Below are 18,917 nucleotides of genomic sequence, written 5' to 3'. Positions count from 1 at the left end.
ACCAGTCTTGGTTTGTTTTTTTCCCTCTTTTATACAAAATATTCTAAGAAAACAAATCAAAGTTTCCATAACAAAAAGTCTTCTGTTCACTATAAAACAACTCAGTGAAGAAGAAGCAGGAATGTGGCGTTCAGAAATGAGCCGTTACTCTGTCGATCTCCAGAAGGTCATCCAGGATCTGCAGGGAGAAGGAAATTAAATGAGCGAAGAGCTGAGCTAACGGGAAGCTCCGGTCTGCTGTTCTGTGCACTCACGATGTCCTGAGTCGTCCCGATCTTCTTGGCCAGCTCGCTGCGCTCCATCGTGCTGAGGTACAGGTACTTGTTGAGGAGCTCTCCATCCAGGATGTTCTTCACAGGATTCTGAAGGCTCCGCCTGTCGCTGTGCAGCATTCTGGATACCATAGACAAACACGTCACTCACATCAGCATCCTGAACTGTAACGTTTCATAATTCATGTCAGAAAGCTGCAGTGCTGCTAACCTGAAGGCTTTTGGGTTCAGACCCGCGTGATGAGGCAGCATGGTGGTGAGCGCATTTTGCAACATCAGCAGACGGCGGTAAGTCTTCTCCTGCATGGGGAGGAGCAGGCCGATGCCTCCATCCAGGGTTGCTGTGGGAACATGATTAGTTCATATAGGGAACTGAAGCTTCTCATTACCATGTGATTCATACTGGTTGTGATTTGGCGATTGTGATAAGTTCACAAAATAAAATCAGCATAAATCAGTAACGACAATCGCCTCACTTTATATTGTAACGTAAAGACTCTGAGCAAGTGCTTTGGTGACAGTGGGAGGGAAAAACTCATTTTTAACAAGAACTTTTAGTTTAGTTTTAAAACACATCGTTTACAGTTTATTTTCAGTTACATCAAATTTCGTGTTTTAATTTACTTTCATATCCTCTCACCCCAACCGGTCGTAGCAGATGGCCCCGCCCCTCCCTGAGCCTGGTTCTGCTGGAGGGGAGTTTTTCCTTCCCAGTGTTGCCAAAGTGCTTGCTCATAGGGGGTCATACGAATGTTGGGTTTTCCTCTATCTATTATTGTACGATCTACTGTACAATGTAAAGCGCCTTGAGGCGACTGTTGTTGTGATTTGGCGCTACATAAATAAAACTGATATGAATTAAATTGAATATCTTTGGCTCACAGCACATTTGCAATGTTGTGACTGAATGTGATTCGGTAACATCAGCTTAGTTCAGTTAGTAAAAGGAATATTTGTTGGTATGAGTTTTGATTCTCCCGGTAAAGCCTTGTGCTACCCACCGAACCACGTGATGTGCTTGTTGTCCCAGGTTAGAGCCTTTTTGCTGCTAGCGTCCAGCGCCCCTCTGCACGGCATCCGCCAAAAAGTGTTGATGTTAGCTCCGGCGTTGAAGTCCGCTCGCCTCAGCAGGCGCATTCCTCCAAAGCTCTCTTTAGCTGCAACACACACACACGGAGCACTTAACAAGGACTGTGTAATTTTAAATTAAGTTACAAAACATCTACAGCACGTACCTTCAGGCAAATACATGTAAACATAGAGGTTCTTGTCTCGATCCGACACTGGAAGCAAGAGAACAGAAAAGCTTTGTGAGAAAACGATTTGATCATTAAAGTTTCTTTGTTGTTGTTGATTGTTTTTGTAAAATAAAGATTATTCCAGACGTTACCCAAGAATCCAAGCTGGTTGTTATCCACCATGAATTCGATGCTGTAGACTTCTAAAGGCTTTGCATCCTGTTGCCAAAACAATAAGAAAAGAGTTAAAACCCAACAGAGAAGGCTACAGGGCCCTGAATCATCCCCTGCTGCCAGAGCTGCTCTCGTCAAGATGAACCTGGCTGAAAGACATCAGTAATCACTCACAGATCTTCATCAGTACACCCTCCACTGTGTGCTGTAGCCACGGTTACTTAATCCTGATTTACACTCTCATACAGCACATCTTTCCTGACTGTTTACGACCCTGACTTCATTTGGGAATACTTGAAATGACAGATGTTTGAGTCTGGGACAGGCTCCACCCATTGAGTCGTGTCGTGGCGTTTCCTCCTCACCCTGCTGACAAGAGACAGCGTCTTGCTCTCCTCCTGGTAGCGCAGTAACGAGATGCTCTTCATCAAGTCAGCAGCCAGGATGAAATTCTTGATGCTGAACATCTGGTGGATGTAGAGCTGCGTGTCGATGAAGGCCATACCCGTCAGATCATTGTCCTTCAGGACCCACAGGAAGATCTGAAAGAGGAAGTTATACCATTTGTTTTTGCGGGCGACTCACCTCTTCGGGTGATTATCGCAGAATTTCAAAAATGAAACATTAAAGGTCATTTAAACTCCAGCGAGCATCCTGACAAAAAATTCAGTGGCTTAATAATAAGTGAGTTCAGATGAGAGGCAACCGGGCACAATCAGTCAGATTTCACTATCTGACTGATTGTGCAACATTTTCTAAAATATACAGTAGGGATGCACCGATACCGGTATCGGCCTCGATACCACATTTTCTAAAGTACTCGTACTCGTTAAAAGTCCCCCGATACCGGGGACCGATACCACGGTCTGAGACTTGTCTATGTTTGAGCGGCAGGTAAGGGGTTAATCACAGGCGCCGAGTGCCCGCCCCCAGGCCCCGAGTGCCCGCCCCCAGGCCCCGGCTGCAGCTCAGAGCTGAGAGAAGGGCAGGCGAGACAAGTCAGCCATGTGGAACTATTTCAAAGTGAACGAAGACGCGAAAAGAAACAGCACGTATTACATGCTCCAGTCCCTCATTGAGCAAAAGCGAGTGCTGGGGGTGTCCGAGCATGAACTCCCTGACTATCTCACCGCTCACCAATGGGCTCTTATGGAGACGACTGTTGCCATCCTCGCCCCCTTTGAGGAACTAACTAAAAAAGTGAGCAGCTACGACGCACTAGCCTCTGATGTCATCCCAGCTGTGACTGTGCTTGTGAGACTTCTAAACAGAGAAACAGACGAGTAAATACCTCTCAGCCCCATGTAGCAGTGTGGAAAGTGAAAGGCTTTTTAGCTCAGTGTCACACATTATAGATGAAAACAGAAACAGTCTGACTGCTGATAATGCAGAAAAGCTACTTTTCTTAAAAAAAACAAAAACCCTGCCACTCACTTGAGTCATCGTAGACTTGATGTTAATACCTACCTCAGTTGCACTGACTGCCACAGTTCTATTTTGGTGGATGTTGTTAGTTTATTCAAATATTGTGCACTAAATAGCAAAGATGTTTATTAATGCCCCCTTGTGTTGTCCAAAGCGGCAGAGTTTACAACAAACTGAAAAAAATACTTGAGTTGCACTGTCACTGTTTAAATTTATTTTTCATAATTATTTATTCTGTAATATGTTGCATGCAACATGCTTTTCATTTTAAATAAATGTTCTTAATTCCAAACCAGTCCCTTGTTTTTTTTTTGTTAAATTATAGGACTAAAGCTGTTACCTGTAAATTTAAATCATGTTTTTATTAAGTACTCTGTATCGGTATTGGCGAGTACTGAAATGCAAGTACTCGTACTCGTTTCCAAAAAAGTGGTATCGGTGCATCCCTAATATACAGCAATAACAAACTTTTAAAAGTACTAAATTTTAATGGTGGACAACATTAAAGACCCTACAGTGTGACCCTTTTCACTGAGTGGGATGGTGTGTAGAGGCTGGATTAGAAAGCAGGCTAGGACTCCTCTGACCAGGTAAATGTTTGAGTACTGTTCAATAACCAGACCCAGTGTGACGGAGCACTGGTGTCGCTATATGCAGCCATGTCATGAGTGTTTTTCAGACCTTCTGGCCGATGGCTGACACCAGGTATCCGTTACAGTGACACAGAGCAGTCACCGGTCCCTTCTGCTCCTTCTCATAGAGCACTTTAAACTTGTTCTTGGTGAGGGGCTGGCCGGGCTCCGGCACCACTTCAATCACATCCAGGATCAGAATCTGAAGGTGAGACAAAATTGAAAAACAAAAAACGAATTTAATGGAAGTTAACAAAGCAGTTTTGTTACGAGGTGACATGTGGGAGGAAGAGACTAAATAATGTTTCATTTCCAGCTCACCCGGCCCCTGCAGGTGACCTCCTCCCCCTGCATCAGACACGTTCCTGCTGCGATGTAACCCTTCAGTCCAGACACAGTCTCCTGACTCCTCAGTGCCACCGTCTTCATGCACGTGACGTGTTCCCACTCCTCCAGGTCAATCCTTTATGGAGACAGACATCACAATCATTCACTCCTGTTAGCAACCATCTATCTATGATACAGCATCGTCCGGTCATAGATTATTGGGATTTATATGGCTGTATAGATTATATGTCAATATGGAGAAGGTGCTAGAAAGACTGCCAGCTCAGCAGGAAATCATCAATCAGGTACATATGGTCGAGCAGCCAGTGTGAGACGATTTTTTTCTCTGGGTGATTTTGTGACGATCGAAGCAACGCTGGGGGGGCTTTGAGTGGGGAAAAACACCCAAGTGTGCACTACGGGTGATTGATTTTTATTGTATAAATCATATACAGAGAGGGATACAAAGAACAGGGGATGTCAAACTGTGAGGTGGGTCACATTGGTGGGGCATGGAGGCCCAGGGGAAAAGCATGAGCGGAAAGTTGAATCAATATAAATTCTGAAGAGAAAATAAACATACTATATTGCACCATCAAGCAGACCTTTAGTTCACTAAAAGTCAAACCTGAACTTTTCTTTTGATAATGACTTGGGGAAAAGGAAGGTGAACTTTTTAAAGTGGGCGATTTGAGCAAAGCGAAAGAAAGCAGACCTAAAGCAGCAGCATGAAACTAAAATACTAAAACTGTTCTCCCGGGCTTAAACCAGGGAAACACTAGCTCACTAGTCTGAGTTATCTGCCTGTAACTAAGTTCTCCATCGTCCTTTGAAGAGGTCACGCTCTTATGCAAGTGAAGTGTGATCAAAGCGCTCAAAAAAGTTACATTACAGTAACTTGCAGTAAAGCAGCTGCTCTTTAGACACAGCATTTGAAGATACTTTCTGAGTGCATCTAAAACAGTTCGTTCAACTAAAAATGTTTCCTAATCTGAAGACTTTAAACTGGCAGAAAGCCTCAGCTGTCCCTGCTTCACAATAACAGATCAAATGATCCTGAATGGAAATGCACTTCAACATCAAACACAGGAATACAAAAGCTCAGTGCCCCAAAATATGCTGCTTAAGAAGACTGGGCCCGGCTTACATAATGCATCGTTCAGCTGCTGACAGAGAAGCACTCAGAGGAGCGCTAATAATAATGCAGAGTAGTTAATGAACAGGGACTTGGATAAACCACTCAATATTTTCAACTGATGAAGGTAAGCAGCCACGTGAGACTAAATTTATAGTCTACAACAACTTGGATAAATGGCCCAAGACTTTCAATTAAAGCCCACACTTCTCCCACAGTCTCCAGTGGAACAGCTCAGGGCAGGGAAAATGAGAAAATAAAACTGGCACAATCTGGGCTGGACCACTTTCTCCATGGCTGCCCAGTATCTATTAAAACGAAGCATTTCTATTGATTTCACAAACTGCACTATGGCTCTTTAAAGCAGTGCAATAAAAAGCTTTTACCGTGTGTTGGGAATGGCCTCCCAGCTCACTGGAGAGATGAGCTGGATTGAGAACTTCTCCTGCTGCGGATGAATGTAGCGTTCATCTGCAGGGGGCAAGAGGAGAAACATCAATGCTCTCTATTCACATGGAAACAAATCAGCCAAAGACAGATCAGATTTAAAAAGCTCAAATAGCCAACTAAAAGTAGTTTGTCAAATACTTCTAAATGATCCCCTGAAGTAACCGATAAATAGAACCTCCCTGTATTTAAACAGCAATTAATCTAATCTAAGGTCAAATATTCTGTATGTACTGAATCTATATTCTTTGAATAAAGGCTGTCAAGTGATCAGTGAATAACATTTTTGCTGGAAAGGCTGATCACTACTTTCATACATTGATAATATCAATACTACCAGTCCAATAGCATCGATACTTTGTTTCTATCCTCTGAGTTGAACTGTGCTAAATAAACAATTATTAATATTATTTATTAAATCTCTATATAATAATCTTTTTGTGTTGACTGTCAAGTCTGTTTTATTTCTACAGCACATTTAAACAACAGAAGGTGCTTTAGAGACGGTCTCCGAAACACTGACCTCGTTCTATGACTTCGTATTCCTTCTCCTCTCCTGTCATCCTCGGAATGCGTGTGCATGGTTCTTTCACACTGGTGCACACAGCATACACCTGAAAGGAAAAAATACAAAATCCCACTAAAAAAAAGGTTCACATCAAAGACTTAATCCCTTCAAAGTCACCCTGCATTGATTTTTTTTCTTTTCCAGTAAGAAAAACTTCAAGGCCAGAAGCCTTTCATCTCCTCGATCAATATGCTTTTATTTTGCATCGTGTTATCCGAGTGGATGTGTTTGAGTCCGGGGAATGTGTTTCGCCTCAAATGTGTGACGAGGCTTCAGCGCCTTTGGTGCTGTGAGGGCTTAGCGAGAAGAGCCTTGCCTTGGATTCCACGTGGTAGGAGACATAGTGGACGGTGCACCTCAGAGGGATTTTTCTGACTGGCCACGGGGCGTCGTAGGACAGATACGTGGGCAAAACGCTGATCCTTAGCTCGCCCTGTGAGAGAGCACACACACAGAAAAGCCTCAAGGATCTGATTTGGTTTGTTTACTTCCTGTAATGTCACTTCTGGCTTGCTTTAGTGATCTTCAAACACTTTCTCAGCTGAGACAATTAAACCTGGTGCTGTTCCAGAATAATTACGCTCCTTCCTCTGTGGTCTCTTTTCTTAACGTGTGCAAAAAAACACTGAATTTCTAAACTCTTCAGGACCTCCACGTTTATATTCATAAAGCTCTGAGGACAAAAATGTCTGCACGTCGTAATTTGTCTACCGATTTCATAATAAAAACCAGCTCAGTGCAGTCTAGTAAAGTATAACAATAAAATAAAACAAACAGTTCTTGTACCTGTTTGTTAAAGTACAGAAAACCTTTGGGGCAGTTGATATTATGGAAGGGGGAGAAAGACTCAATGGAGCCATCAATGGTCATTGGGTGAAGCCTCAACGCTCCACGAGACGTGACCAACATCCAGTGAGGAGACGGGCCGCAGATAAATACCTGGGATAGCAAAGACACAAAAAGACTCCTGGTTGCAGGGCTGTTTCTTGAATAACAAAGGTCTATAATTAGTTCTTAACAAAGGCATTCTTACTCCTGAGTATCCAGAGATGTCCTCAAAGTATCTGAACCTGGCAATCCGACCTTTCACGCCAGAATTTTCCTCGGTGGCACTGCTCTCTGCTTTCTTATCTTTCTTGAGCTTGGATTTCTTTTCCCTGAAGTTAATGTTGTGGGGTACCTGTGGAGAGTCCGGTGACACGGTTAATGAGGCGTCACCTAAGCTGACTTGATTTAATTTTATCAGTGCACACACTTTTTTGAAGCGGACTTTCAGGTTGTTTTGTGGCTGTTGTTGATCATACTGGAACGCTTCATAGATCAGAAGCTCTTGTTCAACGTGGACCTAGAAAACAATGAAAATGTAGTTGTTGTTTTTTACTATGGTTTGTTACATCTGGTGAATGATTAATATGACACAGCAGAAGTGACTGTAGAGTGTTGGGAGGTGGAGAAGAGTTTTCCAACACAACATCTGACCTTAGCACTGAAAACTGTAAAAACTCACCAGCAAATATGGTTTACTGTGATTGTTGCCAAGTGAAACCAAAGCCACTTCTTTGACTAATGGAATCTCTCCTTGACGGGTGACTTCTTCTTTTTTACCCTCCCCCTGTGTTGCCGATTGGCCAGAGGAACTGTCCACCAGCACCCTTTGGCCCACTGGGAAGTTCTTCACCAGGAACACCAAGCGCCAGTCTGGCAGCTGATAAATCTGTTCAAATAACCAGCAGTCAAAATGAGTGAATGCAGAAATAAGCCCTAATGTTCTTCTGATTCTTTACTGTACATACTGATCATGTGTTATTTTCAAGTTCAGTTTTATTGTATGTTCACACAAACTGTAACAAACTGCAAGTCAACATCCAGGAAAAAACTGGCTGTGAACCACAGATCAATCTGTTAAGTCAGCGGTCCCCAAGCCCCGGGAAATGAAATGTATGGTTTTCCGGGTTTTTATCGGTTTTCAGCGTTATTTTGTTATTGTTTTTATCGTTAACTCGGTTTTCCTGGGTCTTTTCACGTGTGTTATGAATAAATCTTCTTTTTTTCTGTGCCGGTACTAGTTTTATTTTGTTGTATTTATTCGCGACACCTTAAAGGCCGGTCCGTGAAAATATTGTCGGGCATAAACCGGTCCGTGGCGCAAAAAGGTCGGGGACCGCTGTGTTAAGTGATTAAATAATAAGTCTCTTGTGTGTTTCTTCAAAGTCATGCTAGAGTTGTACAACTGTGTTAAGATTACAAAGTGTAGCACACCTTTAAGCTAATTTAAAATAAAATCAAGCTGTGCACTACAACACCTCAGAATTATATCATGCATCGGAAATGAGTCTCCATCAGCTCAGAGTCACAGCTCTTTGGAAACAACTGAAACTTTCCAAAAACATTGTTTACTTTGTTGTGAAAGTAGCATCTCAGACACAGTGCTGGCTGCTTTTTGTCCATCAAGTGTCACAACTACTAAACTAAAGTGAAATGTACTTTCACTGAAAACAATATACCTTCGTGCTTCGCTGCATAAAACGTATGAAATACATTACTGTTCCTCTAGTTTCTAAAGTAGCCAGCAATACCTAGAAGCTGCAGAGCATCATGTCAACTTCAAACCCTCTAAAACCTCCCTGCTTTTTAGCTTTTGATTTTTTAAGCAGCTTGCTAGCTTATTTCTTCCCCTCCAACAGCACCTGATAAATCCTTTTTCCCAGGAAAACAATGTTTGCTTGGGAGTAGAATAACACAGATCACTTTAACCAAACTAATTTGGAAATTGCTAATTATGTCTGATTTAACAGTGTGCAGTACACAGTTTCAACATACTGAAAGATCAAACACTCATATTACCAATAACAGCTTAGCTGAGGCCAAGAGTCTTTTAACTGCATAAAAATCACTGACAAAGGAAGATGCAGCCATTAGTCCAATTACCTCTCACCTCAAGAAAACCAACAGAAAGAGCAAGTTATGTAAACAATCAGAACCAACTGTGGAGGGGGGCTTTAAAAGGCTGCCCCGAAGCTGATTATTCACTGGTTTAGATGAAGACTGAACTCAGATTTCTCAATCAAACATTTCTTGATCCATGTGACAGAGTGTGATGAGATTGTGGTTAAACTAATGAGCTAAAATAAATAGCTAAAACCTGAGGTGGTTTGATATTCTCCTTTAGCGCCAATTAGGGCTGATTGACATGGAGTTTTCTACCTTTTTCCAAAGTGTTCATACTGTTAAGAGTTCCCTCAGAAAAGTCTTGCCAGTGTTTGAAGCTCTCCCACTCTCCCTCTGTTTGTAACATGAGGAAACACTGTAAATAAAAACTTATCTTCTTCAAAGCATCCAGACGTCTTTGAGGAAAAAAAAGTGAAAAATATTCAGTCTAGTCTGTGTGACTGTGCAGTTTTATTAGTTTGAATGTACACTAAACAACTGCAGTCACAAAATAACACAAACTGACCGAGGGCGCAGTAAATGAAGTTTCTAGTGGAGTGTGACGGCTTCACTTCATTGCTGAAGGAGCTTTCTGATGCCAGCAGAAGTGGTGAAAATGTTCTAAGATAGCAAACACTTGAAACCTTATTGATTCTTTTAGGTGTTTACAATCAGTGTGCTGCTGATTGTGTCCACAGCAGAAAATGGCTTTAGTTTGTGTGCAGGTCGGTACTGTAGGGAACGCACGGACTGTCCACAAGGACCTGATACAATCCCACTTCAGAGAAAATGAACCCTCCCCAGCTGAGTGCAGACGTTTTACCCAGTGCATTGATCATTACTTAAAAAAAAAAAAAAAAACATCAAAAAGAAATACACGCTTTTAAATGTGACTTTAAATTACATCTCTCTTGTGAAAGTTCTAAAAGCATCTTACGTGTTTGTTTTCCATTGTAAATAGAATAAATGGTGAATCAGCATTCAGTAGATTCCAGTAAACAACTATCACCATACCTCCATCACTCCATTCTCCCTGATGATCATGCACCAATGGGTTGGCTCTGCTTTGCTCGAGGTCGCCTCGCTCCCAGACGTTGCCGGTGCCACAAAGCTGCGGTTCATATCTTCCTTGGCAGGCGTTGCACTCGCATTCGAGTCTCCGTACAGCATTTCCTCCTCGTCATCCACTGTGTTGCTGCACACGCATTTAATAACAGTCAGCAGTGTGAAGACTGGCTGAAGGCGTCAGTGAGGAGGCGAACTGAACTCTTACCTCATGTCATGGATGATGGTCTCTGCTTCAGACTGACTCCTGATGGTGTCCTCTTTGATGGAGCAGCTCACTTTGTTTTCTGTTGTAAACATTCCGCTCACGTCTCGGTAGGCGCACAGTGTGATGACACGAGATTGCTGTTAAATCAGAAACCAGTTTAACCAAGGTTAATACTGCTGAGAACCACATAAGAGCGTTTTGCAAATCCAGTTTCCATAAGAGAAAGACCGTCATGAACGCTGCCAATATTAAAGAAGTGAAACTGAGTCGGCCAACTCTGCTGGGTGAGCCTCACTGTGGCCAGCAGGGGGGGTGTTTGTTTTTGTGAACACCGGTCACTCACGCTGGGAATCTGTGGTTTCTGCAGTGCCAGTCGGTGCATCTTCCCCATGTACGAGTCAGACTTCAGCACAAACATGGTGACCACTCCCTCAGCAGTCATGATAACCACATATGGGTCAGCCACAGAGCAATGCACTATGGGAGAACCCAGGTCCACGGGGATGAAGTGGAGCTGTCTCACTGACAGAAAAAGAAAAAAAAAATTGTTAAAGGTATCACTCAAATGATGAACCAAAACAAACACACACACTAAAGTAACGCTTTTAAAACACAACAACTTGTTTTACTTTATTTAATGAGGTTTTTGTTTAACAGCTTCCAGCTGCAATTATTCAAAGCTAAGGACAAAAGTTACAAAATAAATAAACCAACTAATTGTACCTCCTTCCAGCAGACGAAGGCCCATGGGAGAGACCTGAATGATGTACTTGTTGTCCCCAATGTTCCCAGCATACACAGTGGGTCCCTGAGTCGCAAAACCACTGGTATCCAGCTCCATGATCTCCTGACCTGTTTGAAGGATCTTCAGGAAAACGCAAAGATGCTTACATCCAACTTCAAAAGCAGAGATGAAATAATAAACAGTCTACAAGATCAAGCAGCACCTTCAGGAGCTGAAAAATAAAGCCAAACTTTGAATTCCCTCTAATAGTCACTACCACAGACTGTATATGAGGATAAACACGTCGGTTTTGATTTCCATATTTTGGAAAGCTCTGGTTTACTGCTGTTCTTATTTTAAAGCCAAAAGCCAGTTTACTTGGCTTAGAGGGGTAAGTGCTAAGCTATCAACTAACACTATCAAGCTTGGTTAGCAAGCTGCATCCATGAACTGTGCATGACACACAGATATACATGTCTACTTAATGCTAAGATCCTTTCATTGGAGTCAGTGAACTGGACCTTCGCTATGTGTGTGCTTGTGTGTGTGAATGGGTGAATGACTGAATGTAGTGTAAAGCGCTTTGGGGTCCTTAGGGACATACAAATGCAGGCCATTTACCACTTGTGGTGCCTTCTGGAGCATTTGAACAGATTCGTCTAACATGTAATTTGCCTTGTTGTCCGGAACGATCTGTCCAATAAGTTTGTGCTCCAGTTTTAGTGAGTGAAGCTCTCGTTTTTTATTAGTTTGTTACTAATAAAAAGTTACCAGGTATCTGTGTGATTCACCCATACAAGTTAAATGATCATTTCATTTGAAGCGCTTGATTTCCGCTTCTAACGCTAACATTGAGGCTTCAAAAGGAGTTTAAAACTAACGAGTGGCATCACTGTAGCTACTTCCACCTTTTATATACAGTCTGTGTTCCATGTTTTAAATAATCTTTCTTGTCAAAGAAAAGCAGCAGAGTATCGGTTACAGTCTTTTACCACGACTTCAATCACAACAAAATCGATTAACATGTTTTTACCATTGTTGAATCTTCTCTGCTCAGAATGAGGAAGCCATGCTTCTTCGCATCATCCTCCATGGAAGGTTCCGTCTTCTTCTCCTCTTCCTCCTTTTCCACCTCCTCTTTGTCCTTTTCTCCCTCTTCACCATCATCACCCGTCTCAGCCTCAGCCCCATCCTCTGACTCGTCGCTTTTTGCAGCCTGTGAGAGGCGTAACAAGCATGTGAGTTTAAAAGGTGTCGCCAGCACTTATTTCCAATGTTTATTAGAGAAATAACAAAATAACACTTTACTGTTTTGTCTTCTTTGACGTCACTTGAGATCACAGTCCACATGTCGTGACAACCTGGCAACTCAAACGTAGTGACTACTTGGGGTCGGATGCTTCTCTGCGAACAGAATTTAACAAATTAACAAATGAAAGAAGGGGGAAAAAACAGACACACGATTCTACTGTTGTGACTCACACACGCTTCCCTGTGTGCGTTTTAATTATGCGCTGAGGATTGTTGTTTCTGGGGTGTTTACAGGCTACTCCGTCGATCTCTGAGGCAGCCCTGGTAGACCCAGACTTGACTTTAGCACCGTGACTGGACCTGTGGCAGACGGGCCTCGCGACCACAGGTTTTAGGACGGTGCGGTACCAGAAATCATGAATGAGAGACTGATCTAGTAAGGAGGTTTTACCTGAAGCACAGACAGGGCACCATTCTTGCCGAAGCCAGAGCAAACTACAACTTCCAGGTCAGGCTCAGGGTTGCTCTGAAACTGTGAGTGGAATAAAAATAATTGAGCTGACAATTCATAACAGCTAACTGTAGCATTAATATAAGACTGTTTCAACTGTCTGTACCTCCTCGGACAGGAAAGCAGGTTCACCCATGGAGGCATTTGCACAAGGCCCAATGTTCAGTATGCTATCACACACCTGTGAAAGACAGAAAAAGACTCTTCCTCATCTTCTATGCACATCTACACCACAGTTAAGCTTAGCAGTTAAGCTTTTTACCTCAAAGGAGTAGGTGGCCAGCTGAGTGCCTGACTGGGCCTCACTTCCATACACTTCTATCTCATCCACCTCATCTGACAAAACAAAGAAGTCGAGTATAACACAGACTGGCAGTTCTCACACACGCTGCTATTGTGCACATGTCAAACAGGAAATGTACCGGTCCAATTGGTGGAGGATTCAACTCGCTTCTTTTTGCTTGGTGGTTCCTCCTAAAAGAAAGAAAGAAAGAAAGAAAAAAGAGACAACACGTCAAATAAAACACATCACCTTTCAAGCGCAGTGAGAAAAACTAGAAAATACTATATCTAAATTCAACGCTCAAACTAGCACCAAATCTAAGAATTGCTGTATTTAAGCTTGCACCAGCTCACTTGTTTGTCTTTGTCTTTTTCTTTGTCCTGCCTTTCTTTGCCTTCCTCCGCTGGCGTCTCCTGCAGTTTCTCTGTGTACTTCAGGAGCAGCGAGTTTCCGAGGCGGGAACCCAGGAAAAGGTATCCGGGCTCCATGGTCACCATCTAAGGAAGAAGAGTAATGTCAGGGGGTCCACAGTTACAAGCGAAGCTTTTAAGATCAATTTAAGTGTCATATTAAAGCAAATTTAAGAGCTGACATGGATGGAAAAACAAGTAATTACTCCTAAGCCTTTGGTCAAGAAATGATCATATTTCCATTTCCATAAGCTAACAAGTAGGATGGCCAGGATGACACCTAACCATTTCTAACTATTATTGTGGGTTTTCACTGTTGTATTGCAAGACATCCATCCATGCACTTCAGCTTATGCTTTTCAGGTCGCCAGTCTGTCGTGGGGCTAACACATAGACAGGAGACAACCATTCGCACTCACATTGACTCCCGCATTCACACCTATGGGCAATTTAGTGTTTCCAATTAACCTATCCCTATTAACTGCATGTCTTTGGACTGTGGGAGGAAGCCAGAGAACCCGGGGAGAACCCCAACCCTATTGCAAGACCTGCATTTTGTATTTTTAAAGATGTTAACAACCTGAAAGAGTCGGTGGAAAAAGAAAGCATTGAATGTAAACAGGACGACAGCAAACGTCAGTGTTCATCTGGTATCCATTGACCCAAGTTCAGTAATTATGATAGCCTAAACCTTTTTCACTGATGTATGTTTAAAGGTTAACAGTGGTTTGATTCTCTCCTGTTGGTATAACCCTCTGAATTAGAGCAGAGGGATAAAAAAAAGCAACGTTTGCCTGCTCAAATCCTGCTCCCTCATGTCCTCTGTGTCTGTCCACAGAAACATGACAGAACGAGTATGTTTAAGAAACAGAGCTCCTGTATCACCAGATCATCACTGCTCACAGTCAGAGGCAGGACTTACGCAGGTCGTCAGGACGCTGGCAGCAGCTTTGTCAAAGTGGAAAGCGCGCACGCTCCTCATGCCGTCAGTTATCAGTGTCAACACGTAACTGCAAAACAGCAGCAGCCAGTAAGAAATAATTTAATGTCATCAACATTTGCATGCATGCTGCTGGTAGTGTTACAATAACTCACATCTCCCCTCCTTTCAGCGAGATCACCATCTTGTCGTAAGCAATAAAGTCAGACTGACAACAGTCCAGCGTGAGCTTCACTTCATCTTGTACACCTGCACAACCGAGACATGGTATAGAGTGGTGAGCATCACAGCATACCCAGAGATACACGTACAGGCGTGGGTTTGAAATGATTAATCTTACGCAGAGGAAAGGCTGTGGTCCCATTTGTCTGAGAATTGAGCGAGACTCCGTAGGGAGGAACGCTCTGGTTCAGATAGAGCAGCGAATTCACAGCAAACACCACCACACCACCTGCAAACGTTTCAAGTGTGATCAGCACTCGCTTAATGCAAATTCATATCCAACAGAGCACTGACACGCTTCCTCAGAACTCACCGATGGGTTTGGGGACAGCCATGACCTGTGTACAATCAAAGGGCAGATTACTGAGAGACCAGATGACAGGATGAACCTTCTGCATGATGTTGAGGGAGATTGCAACAATGCTGCAAGTGTCCTGACGGACAGCCACACGCCTGGGGAAAAAAAGCATATAGGAGAAGTGACAATTCTGATAAAAGTGGCTGCTTAGAAACTCAAATTAATACCAAGTTGCCAATGCAGTGTTTCCAGATGCATACTTGACTTGGGCAGAACACCAAGCATATATTAGGCGACTCATTTTCGTATTTTTTTTTCCTTTCTCCTGACAGAACTGAATCTGTTCGCACTAACCCAGGCCATGTCTGGTTGGGCTCAAAAAGAATGAGCAACGTGGGCTCGTAGTAGCCGTGGAGGAACTTCATGTCAATGATGTTGAGGAGCTTCTCATCTAGTTCACGGACGTCAATGATGTAGCTGGGCAAGAAGCTGGATTTAGGTCTGGAGAAGAGATAAACAGACAGCGTTCGTTTGAAAACTGCAATAACATTAAAAGAAAAAGCATGTTTAGGTAACATCAAGTAGAGAGACGTTTATGAGGATCTAACATCCTTTTCTCTATTATTCTGTTTTATATACTCATTCATCAAATTCATGATGTAAAACAAGTTCATTTTGTTTTGTAATTGAATTCAAAAACAAGTTTCATATATTCTGTTCTCATGTAAAGTCAAGCGTTTCTGTTATAAGTTTCAAGAACACGACTTGTAGCTCATAAAAATCTGAAATACATCATCTCAAATTATTCAAACCATTTCATTTAAATTACAATTCAAATACTATGAATACAGTGCATCCCAAACTAGTTCACACAAAACCACAAACCCTCCAGAGAAGGAGTGTCATTGCTGAAAAGGCTGGCTGTTCTCAGAGTGCTGGATCAAAGCACTGTTCTGCACTGTTTGAAGAGCCTACTATGTAACATAAGAGGCTGATGTCTCCGCCCTTATTTCTGGTTGCGTGCTGGTGCATTAACTGTTAATTATCATGTGGTCGTGTCCAGGTGTTTTACATACAGTGCCCGTCACGATAGAAATAAATACAAAGTCTTCACTATTTGTGGTGGTTAGTTTTTTTTCCAGAGGCAAAAATATTTGTCCTTCAAGTTTTTCCACTTCTTTGTACAATTTCTCTCCAGGAATCTGCTGATTGTGACTCCTTATATTGATGTTGTGATTTTTATGGTTATTTTTAACAGTTTTTATCTTACTCATTTATGATTATTGATACAATATTTGCTAACAGTTGCGAGAAAGTAGCTTAAAATGCAAAGGAGGGATGGACAGCTGTGAACAGTTAATCACAGTAACTGTGGGTTGTGTCCACCTGATGTGTAGTCATGTTACGTTGTAAGTAACTGCACTGTTGCTCATTGGTCCAACTGTCCTCTTCTCAGGTGAAAGTAAAATTTCCCTTTCATTTGGAAATCAAACTTATAGAGTCATGAAGAAGAGTGCAGAGGCATGGACTCCAAGGTGTGTCAAGCCCAGTGTGACATTTCTACAGTCTGTGACAATTTGGGTGCAATGTGACCTGACAGTGTTCATGGCTGTTGGTCCGCTGTGTTTTATCAAGTGCAATGTCAACCTAACTTTCTACCAGCAAATTTTAATGCACTTCAACTTTCGACCTGCTGACAAGCTTTATGGAAATGCTGATCCTTTTCCAGCAGGACCCACCCACAGTGCCAAACCTTTGGCTGAGTAGTTTGCAGACAAAGTTACTGCCCTTAATTGACAAGCTCAGCCAAACTGAATTTCATGGAGAATTTATGGATTTTATCAAGCGACAGTTGAGAAATACTAAAATTGGAGGCAAGCTGAAGGTCACTATGAAAGCAGCCTGGGCTTTGATCACCTCTATCTGCCCCCCACTTATGCAGTAACTTGTGATAAAGCCCATGCACTGAGTGTATGAATGGACATGGTTCTCAGAAGTTTCATTTCTGTCTTTTGATTGATCCTAGCAAATAATCTAATGATTTCAGATACTGGTGTCCCTTTTTTTCTATGAACTGCATCACGCAAAGCTACTCTAGTAGAGTAAAAAAAAAAATCAAAACAACTGAGCTGGAACTGAGCGCAACAAATCAACTTTAATAATTGGATGTATAGCTTACCCTTCTCCAACGCCGCTCTCTTGTTCATCCGTTAGCGTGTCCTTTCGGAATGGCAGCACCACGAGTTTGGTGCCATAAACGAGCATTACAGCACAGCGATTCTCTGGATCTACACGGACAATGGGAATATGTACATTCTGTACAAAGCCATCCTGAAAATACAAGAACAGTTATATTCACAGTTGAGTCACTTTGACACATGAACATAAACTCAGGTTTATTTTTGTTGCTACATACTCTGAGCTCTGGCTCCTCAAAGTAATGAAGAGACAGTGTCTTAAGATCATGTGTCCCAGGATCATACTCTACCACAGACAGCTGGTGAGAGACAAAGCACAGGCAAAGGTCACTGAGAAACAATTCTAGGGGTAAACAGCATGGTTTATTTAAGCAGCACACTGCTTGCTCTATAATACCTTTGCATCTTTGAAACTCAAAAGGAGTGCATCTCTGCTGGCTCCAACAAGTTGTACACTGGCCATAGACATGATGTTCCCAAAGAGAGAAAAGGAAGCCACCTGCTCCAGCTTCTCTTTGCGAGATTTGGAATCTGCACAAGAAAAGCTGAGACTCAGCAAAACAACAAACATTTTTTTACCAACAGTAAAATTGTATTTGAATGAGATGCTTTCTTTGACATACCAGATGACTTGTCAGCCTTTGAAGTACTCTGAAATAACACAAATGTGGCATACGTCAAAAAGCCCTTTCATGCTTGTGTTAAAAAAAAGGCACAAAGAAAAAGGGGAATCTTAGAGTTAAAGTTACCTCCACATCATGAATGATCCTGTAAACAAACAGTTGAGACGTTCCAGCTACGACCAGGTTCTTCTCCTTACTGGATATAAAATTGCAGTAGACAGAAAACTCCACTGAGGTCGGTGTGTGGGCTTGTCTGTACACGGCATACATGGTGGCAGGCTGCCCTCAGCATCTAACAGGTGAAAACACTCACGTCAAGACCTCTGACATCACTTCACCACTAAAACGATCGGTACACAGGTATGTGTGTATCTACGTTAAACAAAATTACCCACAAAAACTGCACAGACAGTCCGAGCGCCGTTTTATAGATTACGTCAGTGTACGCTTAAATAGGCTTCATAATGATCAAATGCTAGCTAGCTGATGACATACCCGAAAACAGCGCTACATTTTCTCTGTTTTTCAGTTATTAGCATTTATTCTGATAACTGGTTTAACTTAACCAGCGATATCCACTCGTGTTGTTAGGCTCAGCTTTAGTTTAGCTAGCTTCGAATAGCAAATGTATGGGAAAAGCCGGTTATGTTAGCTGCCTTAGCAGCACGCTAACGTTCCCATTTGTAGCTGGCATGGCATTGTAACAGGATACCGTTTTTCAAATGTTTTCACAAGCAGTGAATGTAACGCGTGGACGTACCTATGTCCGTCACGTTATCTGAGTTTGCAGCTTTATTGTTTCCTCCCTTGTTCACACTGAGCGTGACATATTTTGTGTGATACTAACTTAAGCTAGCTAACCGATAGCAAGGTTAGCTGTCGTTGTTGTGGCTGCGTTGGTCTTCTTCTTCGTGTTCTTTTTTTTTTTTTGCCAACCACTCCAATGCACATTAGCGCCACCTATATTTAGCATTTTGATAGCAGCTGCTGTCTCAGAGTTACTTGTGTGTGTAAAGATCTTAAACAAATGAAGAGTAA

General features: G+C 42.4%; 1 protein-coding gene across 1 annotated transcript; it reads right to left on the bottom strand.

Moving 5' to 3' along the window:
- Positions 1-11: 11 nt before the first annotated feature.
- cpsf1 (cleavage and polyadenylation specific factor 1) lies at positions 12-18,821 on the bottom strand. Its single transcript, XM_026155957.2, has 38 exons — positions 18,640-18,821; positions 18,006-18,171; positions 17,880-17,907; positions 17,654-17,787; positions 17,475-17,555; positions 17,238-17,389; positions 15,413-15,559; positions 15,074-15,213; positions 14,879-14,989; positions 14,694-14,787; positions 14,521-14,608; positions 13,542-13,685; positions 13,328-13,379; positions 13,168-13,241; positions 13,012-13,086; positions 12,846-12,926; positions 12,452-12,547; positions 12,177-12,359; positions 11,143-11,284; positions 10,763-10,941; positions 10,420-10,556; positions 10,161-10,341; positions 7,726-7,932; positions 7,474-7,563; positions 7,252-7,398; positions 7,005-7,157; positions 6,535-6,651; positions 6,174-6,264; positions 5,590-5,674; positions 4,063-4,204; positions 3,791-3,943; positions 2,050-2,226; positions 1,663-1,729; positions 1,508-1,555; positions 1,274-1,429; positions 484-613; positions 255-393; positions 12-178 (listed from the first exon to the last, which is right to left on the bottom strand). The coding sequence occupies exons 2-38, from the start codon at positions 18,147-18,149 to the stop codon at positions 131-133; spliced, it is 4,413 nt and encodes a 1,470-aa protein (XP_026011742.2). The 5' UTR covers positions 18,150-18,171; positions 18,640-18,821; the 3' UTR covers positions 12-130.
- Positions 18,822-18,917: the final 96 nt, after the last annotated feature.

This window comes from Astatotilapia calliptera, chromosome 22, assembly GCF_964374335.1.
Source record: "Astatotilapia calliptera chromosome 22, fAstCal68.1, whole genome shotgun sequence".
Lineage (NCBI taxonomy): Eukaryota > Metazoa > Chordata > Actinopteri > Cichliformes > Cichlidae > Astatotilapia > Astatotilapia calliptera.
The sequence above is the reverse complement of the archived record's forward strand: the minus strand, read 5'-3'. Positions and strand labels throughout refer to the sequence as shown.